Source organism: Hippoglossus stenolepis, chromosome 16, assembly GCF_022539355.2.
Source record: "Hippoglossus stenolepis isolate QCI-W04-F060 chromosome 16, HSTE1.2, whole genome shotgun sequence".
NCBI classification, from domain to species: domain Eukaryota; kingdom Metazoa; phylum Chordata; class Actinopteri; order Pleuronectiformes; family Pleuronectidae; genus Hippoglossus; species Hippoglossus stenolepis.
Window position 1 is genome coordinate 15,305,385 of NC_061498.1, and position 11,248 is coordinate 15,316,632.

At 40.8% G+C, this 11,248-nt stretch overlaps 1 protein-coding gene across 1 annotated transcript; it reads left to right on the forward strand.

Annotated features, from left to right (window-relative positions):
- The first annotated feature begins 723 nt into the window (after positions 1-723).
- nmt1a (N-myristoyltransferase 1a) lies at positions 724-11,175 on the forward strand. The gene is made up of 12 exons (XM_035179918.2): positions 724-881; positions 3,997-4,102; positions 4,256-4,400; positions 4,513-4,631; positions 5,237-5,328; positions 5,488-5,604; positions 5,879-6,049; positions 6,122-6,230; positions 6,325-6,495; positions 6,581-6,745; positions 6,843-6,980; positions 8,828-11,175. The coding sequence occupies exons 1-12, from the start codon at positions 772-774 to the stop codon at positions 8,846-8,848; spliced, it is 1,464 nt and encodes a 487-aa protein (XP_035035809.1). The 5' UTR covers positions 724-771; the 3' UTR covers positions 8,849-11,175.
- The last annotated feature ends 73 nt before the right edge of the window (positions 11,176-11,248 follow it).

Genomic DNA, 11,248 nt, shown 5'->3' on the forward strand with positions numbered 1-11,248 from the left:
AAATATAAAGTATTTAACTATAAAAGGGCCCATTTTAGGGTAAAGAAAACAACAATTAGTACAATTTAGATGAAACACACTAGTGGAAACATCACTAGGATTATTTTATATTCAATTTCCGCCAATAGATCAATTTCAACTAATGTCTACAATGAATGGAGGTCAATGCAAAGTCCTGAAAAGGATCTCTCTCTCTCTCTCTCTCTCTCTCTCTCTCTCTCTCTCCCATGTGTGGGTGTGTGTGTGCATGCATGTGTATGAGCTCAGAGTTAATGTTAGTCAATTAACCATGATGGTTGTGGTCAGGATGATAATAATAATAGTAATAATAATAATAATAATAAAGACCAAATTGTGCCAATTGTGAGTGTATGAAGCTAAACAATAAACGTTTGCCAATACTTTGAACTCAATCCTTTTAAAAATGCAACCGTTGCACCATTGAATCCAGACACTGGTTTAGGTTGCACAACATGTATTTCCCACCCCTCACGTGCTTCCTGTCAAATGCTTCCCTGTCTTCATTTGACCGCAGATCACGTGGCTCTAGCAGTATTTGTGTGACAGACAAGAGAACACACACAAGGACATAAATGATCTGTAGTGGGTTGTGTTGTTGGAGAAAGACAAAGTGAGATGACATTGTGAGCACGTTTTCCTTGTAGACACATTAGGAGAAAGGGGGGGGCGGGGGGGGAGCAGATGTGAACCAATGACAGCGAGGCGGGTTTAAAGGCGTCGACAACACGCGGTGGCTTCCTCACTTCCTGGATGAAGATGGCGGATGAGAATGAGACAGCACCGATGCCGGAGGGAGAAGACGTAGAGGACCACGGACACTGCAGCGACTGTGAAAATGAGGAGCACCACTCTGACGACGGGTAAGAGCACGGGCTCGATGCCGCGGCTGTGTGAGACGTGTCCCGCCGCAGCACCGACCTGCAAAGCGGCTGCAGAGTGAAAGCCTTCGCAAGCGTTGAGGGGCAGACAGCCGGGGAACGGACACGTCCCTCCCACTTGTTCTCACCCAATTGGCTAGAATCGCCATTCACTCACCAGTTCTTTGACACAATTGGCTGATGGCGCGTTTCTCTGGGCGTGTCTTAGCGGCGCTCTGCTCTAGCCGTGATAGCAAGGCTCAGGATGGGGGTTGTAAAAACAAACAGCGCACGAAAGCGAGCTTTTTGCACCAAAACCCAACGTTTCCGGTCACTTTTGCAACTCGGGAGCAAATCTAGAACCTTTTCATGAAGTTGACAGCTCGTTGTTTTAACCACACATCGCTGCTGTCTGTCGGTAACTGATGCAAGTCATGGCAACCCCCGACGAACAGCTAGCTAGGCGTTAGCTTGCGTGCTAGCATAGCTGTCAAACCCCCCTATTGTCTGTGCTTTGATCTCGGTGCAGACTGGAGACCAATGCAAAGTGAAACAAGGATAAACCACGTGTCGTTTCACTTTCTCCTGAAGGATGTCTCACCTGTGCTAGTGTTGGGACATGGGCGATGTTTAGGTAGCGATTTATTCCCCGTGCAAATCCCCGAAATGTGATCCTGAAGCAGCCGAGCTCTGAGTAGCTCCCACTGAACACAGGCTTTAATGAAAATGCTCCTTTTCCCAGCACAGGCTTCGGTAACTGTTTACCAAGCTGTGACACACACGAGTCCAGGCCTGCAGATATTAAGGCGTGCCCTGATCGCTCCAAGTTTTCTGTATTTCCTTATGGGGGCAGAAAGAGCTGCTGAAGGACAAAAAGTACCAAACCTTTAAATCAACTAATGTCTACCTGTGATCTCTCTCCACAAGTTATAATATTAAGTGTTCAGGTGCACTGTAAAGTTTGACAGGAGAGTGAAGGATTTTAATAGAATAGTAATAATCACCAAGTTATACCAGTGTCAAGATCACAAATAACACAGATATTGATACCTTTTTTATTTTTAATATTAGCCAATATAAGGGTAGACATCCATGTCAATAACTGTCAATATAATTTGTAGTAATAGCAACACCACAAAAGTCCAAAACGTTTATCTACATATTACTTGTGCATTATGTAAGAGCAGTGAGGAGGTATAACACATAATTGATCGACCTTTAGATTTGTCATTCTCTGACCATAAAGAGGTTTAAAACCACAACCTTCACTCAGGATCAAAAGTCAGTCTTTAACCTTAATATTATAATAATCTGACATCTATTGTGATAATTATCGATGTCACTTGAAATATAATTAAAAAAACTATGTTTATGTAATTTGTGGTTATATTGCCCACCCCTAAGCCAATGTATTATCAGGTAAGGGTTATTTTTTTTGCTGTGGTTGCATTATTTCTAAGCATCCCTGAATGTCTTATTTACCACAAAAGAAATCCTCAAACATAACTTAATTCTCTCAACAATTCTTTAAATTACAAAATCACATGCTTATTTAAACAGCAGATGGTTTCTAATGTAAATAACACATTATCATAAAGTAAATTCTCCGACCAAAAGTGCTGATCGCTACACGTTCACGTAACTGAGATGTAAATATTTGCAGGACTGCAAAGAGTGTTCATGTGCCCAGGATTTGATCGAACAAGCAAGACTTTATTGATCATGTGAATACTATGAAGAGTGTTTCATTCAACCCAAAGGTCTCAATGCCTGAAAAGGTCAAAGTGTTCAGTGTAAGCAGTCGTCCCACCACTGCTGCAAAGGAAGCTTAATGAAGATGTTTTACATTAAAGTGACGCAAATGTGCGCTTCACTGTTGCTCTTTTCCAGCAACATATGCAATCCCCCCCCCTCGCACCAACGTACACACACAGAAACAAAGAGTTGTTCTGGCTGTTAACTGGTCCACTCTGTGGAAATGGAAGCCTGTGGAACAAACTATTCAATGTTTTGTTGTTCATTGTCCTAGTCACTCACTGACCTCTCGTACATGCATATGTACACACGCGTAGATGCCACGCACTCCTCTTCCAGAGGTCATGTGATTAACCATCTGTGCTAGTGTAACAGTTAAGGGCCATAGCTGGCTCTCTCTCTGCTCTCCGACGCTAATGAGATTATCCTCTGTAAGTATCCAGTCTTTCTTAGGCCAGAAGATAGATTGATGGGTGGGGGTGTGTGGCTCCTTATGTTTGAACTGATCAGGAAAGGGGGTTATGACACACTGGTTGTGGGAAGGGGTTACAGGACCTGTTTACTATGACTTAATCCCTCTTGTATCCCTCTGCTCAGCTACATACAGGTGAGGAAGAGGGATACAGTCCATATGTTTCTGGTACTATAACTTACGACTGCTTCACCACTTTTATTTGATTTGAATCACCTTTTCTTGCTGTTGGACTATTATGGTTGTTTCTGTACCTGTCCTAGAGCTACACCTGATTACTGTTGAGGTAAAAAAAAAAAAAGTGTTGGCTCATCATGAAATTTTTCTTTTCTCAAACTATGCCTAAATGAATCATCCTCAACTAACCGCAACTTTGTGTCACAACTGAAATAGGTAATTGTGTTTTGAAATAAAGAGCAGTGGGAATCACTTTTTAAAAGTATTTTAATATCCAAGGTTTATATATTTAAACCTGAAAAAATTCAGTCCAGGTACAGAAAAGGAATCGGCTGTGTGTGAACATTTATTTGGCAAAGTATGGGTTTAAAAAACCGAATTACTTTCAATTAAAATAATCTAAAATACCAGCCTCACATGTATGATGGCGTCAAACTGCAGACAGGTTTTCTATTTATTACCTGATGAGACTTAAAATAAGTGACCTCCTCTGGGATACAGTATGTTTTAGTTGGTATAATCCTTAGAATTAGGCTGATGGTATGTATGTGTATTATTTCAATATAAAAGTGAATATGATGCGTCTTTAATCACCCTGGGTCTTACATTGTGTTTCCCAGGTAGAGATTTTGAAGATACCTTTTGACTAGGATGTGGTTTCCCCTCTGGAATGGTAGACTAATACAGACATCTTCTATTTCTGTCCCTTTTCAGTGACAGGGGTCTGGCTGACGACACTGGTGCCAAGAAGAAGAAAAAGAAGCAGAAAAAGAAGAAGAAATCTGGTCCCACAGAAGCAGCTCAGGACACCCTCTCTAAGGCATGAATTCCATAACTTCTTTTAAACGAAACCCTCACAACTCACTCAACAAAGTCTTTGTGTAGAAAATAATGATATATTTGGTGAGTTGGCCCTTGTTACTGTGTTTCAGTGTTTTTGCTTTGTATTAACTCCTCTTAACCTTCCTAACAGGTGAATTCATTGCCAGCCGATAAGCTACAAGAGATTCAAAAGGCCATTGAACTGTTCTCTGTAGGCCACGGCCCTGCCAAAACCATGGAGGAGGCAACTCGGAGGAGTTACCAGTTCTGGGATACGCAACCTGTGCCCAAGCTAGGTATGACATTTGTCAGTTCTTCACAAGTACTCAAAAACCAACATGTGGTATTAAAATGGCACGTATCCAAGTTTCTGTGCTTCATGTCAGGAACTGTTCTGTTTTCCCTCAGGGGAGACGGTGACGTCGCACGGTTCCATTGAACCCGACAAAGACCACATTCGAGAGGAGCCCTACAGCCTCCCACAGGGCTTCAGCTGGGACACCCTCGACTTGGGGAGCACTGCTGTGGTAAGAGTGTATAAACACACCTGCTCAAAGCAGGGAGGCACATGAGGAATTTATCTTCAAGTCAATATTTCGTCTTTGCTTTATTGTGTTAGGAAACTAGTTTATTTTTATTTCAGTGGTAATCTGATTGTGCCCTTCATTCAGTTTTCTTCTCCTCGGTTGTTTATGCGTGATTACAATAATGAAGTTTGTCTGTTGTGTCAAAGTACAGTTAAAATCTTAAGCTGAGATCAATTAACATGATTTGGAGATGAAAACTAGGATTAGAGGAAATTAAGTTGCAGCTCGAGTGCAAAAAGAAAACTTGCTGTGTAATTTTGCACTTTATTCCAAGAGGGTAAGATGTACAAAATCTACAATTATATTTTCATTTAAAGGTTTAGCTTTGATTCTTTAACGTGCATCTATGTGTTGTTTGTATTGTCAGGAATGCTTTAAAAGTTGAATAACAGATGCAGAAAATGTTGATTGGCAGAGTTTTAGTATGAATGTTTCATAAAATAGTTAATGGCTCATATTCACACAGACTTAAGATAATGATACGTGTAATGATAGGTTGTTTGCTTTGACTAAATGTCAGATTCTGTTGTATTCTCAAAAACCAGCTCAAGGAGCTTTACACCCTTCTCAATGAGAACTATGTGGAAGACGATGACAACATGTTCAGATTTGACTACTCCCCCGAGTTCCTGCTCTGGTAATTCTTTTCACATCTATGATTTTTCCAATTTTACACCTGACAAGGATCTTAAATTGAAATGTTCAGTGTCATGTGGAATATTAAACTCTTAATATCTTTCTTTATGGCATTCTTATTCCATTTGTCCATTTTTATTTATCTGTCTTTCTTCTTCAGGGCCCTGCGCCCCCCCGGCTGGTTGCCCCAGTGGCATTGTGGAGTGAGGGTTAACTCTAACCAGAAGCTGGTGGGCTTTATCAGTGCCATACCTGCCAATATCCGCATCTATGACATGTAAGCAAACACAACAGTGCTGAATGAATATGTTACCCTGTCAACATAGATGGAACTCTCTAATTGATCTCACATGCTGCATAAAATCAGGGGATGAAAGATTGACCTCCTTTTTATTTCACTCGCATCCAAGCGACATGCATATTGTTTTTAGGCTTGAAAAGGCCTTATCTTCAGTTAGATTTTAAAAGTGGAAAAAAAACTGTATGATTTGTTTTTTATTAACTGAGTTTTTTGCAGACCTGCTCAGATAATTCTTTTTCTTGTGTTTTAGAGAAAAGAAAATGGTTGAGATCAATTTCCTCTGTGTCCATAAGAAGCTTCGCGCCAAACGAGTTGCTCCGGTTCTAATCAGAGAGATCACCAGACGGGTCAACCTGCAGGGCATCTTTCAGGCAGTGTACACTGCTGGAGTGGTACTGCCCAAACCTGTGGGCACATGCAGGTGGGTCTGACACAGAAACGCGCTTTAGTTTTCTTCTTTGACTGTCGGTACTTATTTGATTTCTTTGCACAGGTACTGGCATCGTTCTTTGAACCCCCGCAAGCTAATCGAGGTGAAGTTCTCCCACCTGAGCAGGAACATGACTATGCAGCGCACCATGAAGTTGTACCGCCTGTCTGACGTTAGTGGAAACGCGCACACACACAATATATCTATGAAATGATTTCTTTCCTCCAGCATGTCTTTATTCTCCTCGTCCATGTCTTCTCCTTCAGGCCCCGAAGACTTCGGGTCTGCGGCCAATGACCAAGAAGGATGTGCCAGTGGTGCATCGTCTCCTCCGTGAGTACCTGAGCCAGTTCAGCCTGGTGCCCGTTATGAGCCCGGACGAGGTGGAACACTGGCTTCTGCCCCAGGAGAACATAATCGACACTTACTTGGTGGAGGTAAAAGACCTTGTCTTGTATTTAAATAATTCTGTTGTGTTTATTCCAGGAGTCTTTATAAAAGTGTGTGTTGTTCTCTTGACAGAACGGTGGCAAAGTGACCGATTTCCTGAGTTTCTACACGCTGCCCTCTACCATCATGAACCACCCTGTGCACCGCAGTCTAAAAGCGGCGTACTCCTTCTACAACGTGCACACCACCACCCCACTGCTTGACCTGATGTCGGATGCCCTCGTCCTGGCCAAATCGGTGCGTTCCTCTTCAATCGGTGCATCCTTGTTCTGTTTAAATGTGTATTGTCCAATAATGGGAACCAATGGAGTTTTTCCTCTCATCTCTTATTCAGAAAGGGTTCGATGTCTTCAATGCACTGGATCTAATGGAAAACAAGACTTTTCTGGAGAAGCTAAAGTTCGGCATCGGTGATGGGAATCTACAGTATTATCTGTACAATTGGAAGTGTCCAAGCATGGGGTCAGAAAAGGTAGACTTTCTGGAGCGATTTTCTTTTCACAATGGCAATTTCATAACCTCAACTCATCTGCAGGTGTTGACAGGTCTGGAAAAAGGATTAAATTACTTCCCTCAAAAAACACAACTTAAGTGTAGTTAGTTCTATGCAGTAATGTGGGTTAGTTTTAAAATGCTTGTTTCAGATTCCAGGCTGTCTGAGGATGTGCAGTTTAGGATACACACAAGAGGGAGGTTGTTTTGACACTGGATTGTTATTGCAGCAGTCGGTTTAATACTTTTTTGTGTGGTGTTACAGACACAACAATTAGATCTATAACAAAACACTCACTAGTATTCTGTAGGGGTGGGAATCTCTAGACACCTCACGATTCGATCAGAGGGCTACGACTCGATTATCGATGCATCGAAGAATTTTATTTCTATACACGATTTATTTTTATTATCACTGACTATAGAGGTTACTGTTATAACAAGTGTGCTGTAATAACAAAATAAGGTTTTCAATTCAAAGAACAGATTACAACAGTCAGTCTAACAGTGGTCAGTTCTCGCCACATTGATTTGACATTCATTCAGTTTCGACTTGTGTGCTGCATCTTTAGCCTTAACTGTATCAGGGTGATACAGTGTGTGTGTGTGTGTGTGTGTGTGTGTGTGTGTGTGTGTGTGTGTGTGTGTGTGTGTGTGTGTGTGTGTGTGTGTGTGTGTGTGTGTGTGTGTGTGTGTGTGTGTGTGTGTGTGTGTGTGTGTGTGTGTGTGTGTGTGTGTGTGTGTGTGTGTCCCCATCTCTGTCCCCATCTCTGTCGCATTGCAAAAACTGATAACCACGTGTATTCAGTTATTAATCGATTGTGATAAAATCATTCATCTGGATCGTTCCAGTCACTTAAACCCTGATGTCCTGGCTCTGCGCGTCTTGTGTTGTGTGTAGCAGATGAACTACGTACCGAAGTTAATCAATTACGACATATTATGCGACATCACTAGCAAATGAACATGGTGGAAAACATGAATCGATTAAGTTCTGTTTCTGCAGAAATGTTTCTGTCGTCCACATCCGTATTGCAATGCATTGAAAATCAATTAATTTCCCCACCTATACTATTCGGTACAGTAGCATTGCCCTTTCATTGATTAATCCATCTGCTTTCTGCTACTTATGCAGGTCCAGGCTGCATTCATTTCATTGATTATATCCAAGAATGGATTATAAAAATAAACTACTCTGGTGCTTGGCGAGCGCATCCCTCTGCCAAGGCTAACAACTTATCTGGAATGTTGTTAAAAGGGGGGAAAAAGGTCCTGGATCTGCTCCAAATTATAATGGGTTATGTGTGGGGTCAAGCCCCCCCGCTCGGCATACCTCCAACAAGGCCTACATGAAACCACATTTAAATTCACTTGATCAAATCTTTTATTTAGATTTGTACCAAATTGCATACACTCATTAATGTCAGTCCCCTAAACGTGACAGATTTTTTTTTTTCATCAAGATCCATGAATTATTCTCTGAGATATTAATGGAAATGTAGACAAACACCCTATCTGACCTATTTCCTGTGAAAAACAACTTCCTGCATCCACTAACAGATCACAACTGAATGGGATCTTTTCTTGGGTTGTGCTCCACCCCTCCGCAAAATTAATTGGAAATTGTTTCAGTATTTTTGCGTAATTCTGCTAACTAACAGAAAGAATAAGACCTCCCTGGCAGAGGTAATAATTATTGACTGTGTCCCACTGATTTTTCATCATACTTTCCTCCATTGGCTGGTTTGACTCTGATGATCCCTGCAGAAATCCTGTTCCTTCAGGTTTAAACTGCTCTCCTAACGGCTCCAACTTCCTCTTCCTCAGGTCGGGTTGGTGCTGCAGTGACCTCCATTTACGCCATAAACAAGTGTCACCGACAGGCCAGGAAACCGCACCATCGCACTGACCACCTGACAGATGGACTGATGATGACTTCCTGCTTTAGGAAAGGAAAACCCACCGCCCATTTTTACTTTTTGACCTTTTGAACTTTGACCTGCACTACCGCTGCCAGGCGGGGAGGCGGGAAGAGCCAATTCTTCCTCCTCCCTCAATCACATGGACCTTAAGCCATTGTAGTTAACATCGCAAACAACTGTATTACATCTGGAAGCTGTCTTGATTGTACCAAACACACAGACACACAAGAACAGTTTGCACAGATTTCTTTATACCAAACACTCACTGTTGGCTTACAAACCATACAATACTTGTAAATAATATCAAAACATAACTGCAGATTATGCCCTAACAAAAACGGAATTTATGGATTTATTCCTAAATGTTGGAAGTGCTTTTTGCAATTCGAATAAATCTGTCATCCTTAAGTTTTAGAGATAAACAAAATGATTCAAACATATCTTAAAGAGGAAGAAGCTCAAAAAGATGAGGTAATAAATACCAAAAGTGGACACCAGTGGCCTGTACTTCCAAGCAATTTCAACGTACTACGAAGCTGGTTATCAACTGTCTCAGTTAACTCTGGGTTTTCTTATCCAGCTACATGCGCCGTTGTAAGAACTATAAATAAAGTTCTTAATATGATATGTCATAAATGCTGAAGTCTGGAGGCAGTCAGTTTTAAGTCAAAGTGGCTTTCAACAAAGAGAAACATAAATGATAATCACATCACTAGAAAAAGAAACGGTAGCATGATTTTTTTTCATTTTTAAATCAAGGATGTATTGTAAATAAGCTGAGGAGTTTTATTAATTTTATTCCTGATTATTTTTTCTCTTATCTGATGAATAAACTGTTGTGAGCATGTGACACAGATAGAAACATCAGTGATGTGGGTTACTGCTGCCAAAAGTAGTGAATGTGTGATGACATCAGTCTTACTGAAATGTTCATTTATTGTAGTTAAAAATATTTAAGAGTGTGTGGATACTTTTTAAAATATAATACATTAGAGGGTTTCATTTTTTTTATTTATCCTCAAGTTAGAATTATAAAGCAGAAGCATCAACACGGTCAGGAATCAAATAACCCTTATTCACTTATAATAATTCGGCTGTATTTATATATTGTGAAGCTTTCAGAAGCTCTGTTTTAAAACTACAGCGGACGCATGAAAAGTCTGGAACAGGTTGGCACTAAAGCATAAGTTACTACGAGGCTTTTGTAAGATGTGAACCAGCCTCGTAGGACTGAAAACCCAGAGTTAAACCTGATGCTCCCTCTTCAACCACAGATCCTGCTCCGTAGTACAGGCCCCAGAAAAGGGCTGTTAAGCTCATGCTTGACTTTTTTTTTTCCTTCAATCAGTCATTATGGAGATGTATATGCCTGATTTGGTGTACGTCTTCTGGAGGTCTCCTCATCTGTATTAACTTTCATGAACCTCTCATCAAGCTTACTGCACTAACAGAAAGAGAAACAGACTAATCATAACAGACCAACTCAGTCAGAGGGTTGAAAAACTCCTTTTGGACGAGGTTGGACTGCCACAGAGGTTTAAAGCTTTTCAGTGGGGTTTACTCAACACGACTTGAATTATTTATGTTCCGGTTTCTATGTCCACCCTTACTAACGTAGAGTTTGATGTATATCATGAAAAGTCAAGGGCTTAAAGGTCAAAATCAGAAACTGAAAGTGCTTTTTCTTTTCAGGAACTCATGATGCAGGTTTTTCTTGGGGGAGGGGGCAATCTCACAGAAAGTCTTAAAAAATAATAAATTAAAATATAAAATAATATAGTACAAGACAACAAACACACCCACAAGAACAAATTAAGGAACCTGTGTTCTGGCTCATTTAATGAAATAACATCTCTAATTTAAAGCTATTTATTAGGATTTATTTAGAAAATGATAACAAATGTGCAGTTTTATTAACTCGCAGATGAAATATGAGCCTCACACAGCATAAAGATCCTCATGCTCAGTTCCCTGTCAGGTAATATGGGAGGTTTCAGGAGGGTGGGTGTTGGAGCTGGGCCCGTGAACAGCCATCGTGGTGGTGGTGGTGGTGGTGGTGATGACTGGGGAGAAGCCCCTGCTTAAAATAAGTGTTTCCTGTGTGAGTTGTTGGCTCTATTTGCAAACATGTAAAAATAACTGAAAAAATAATTGGTCTCATGGTGTTGCAGGAAACGAATGTGAAGATGCAGGTGATTTTCTTTTCTTTTTGTTTTGTTTTTTGAACAAAAAAGAATAAAATCTAGAAGTTGCTGTGAGAGTTTTGTCTTTTTTTCTGAAGGTAAAGAAACAAATGATATGAAACGCACCTTTAAATCACAGCTAT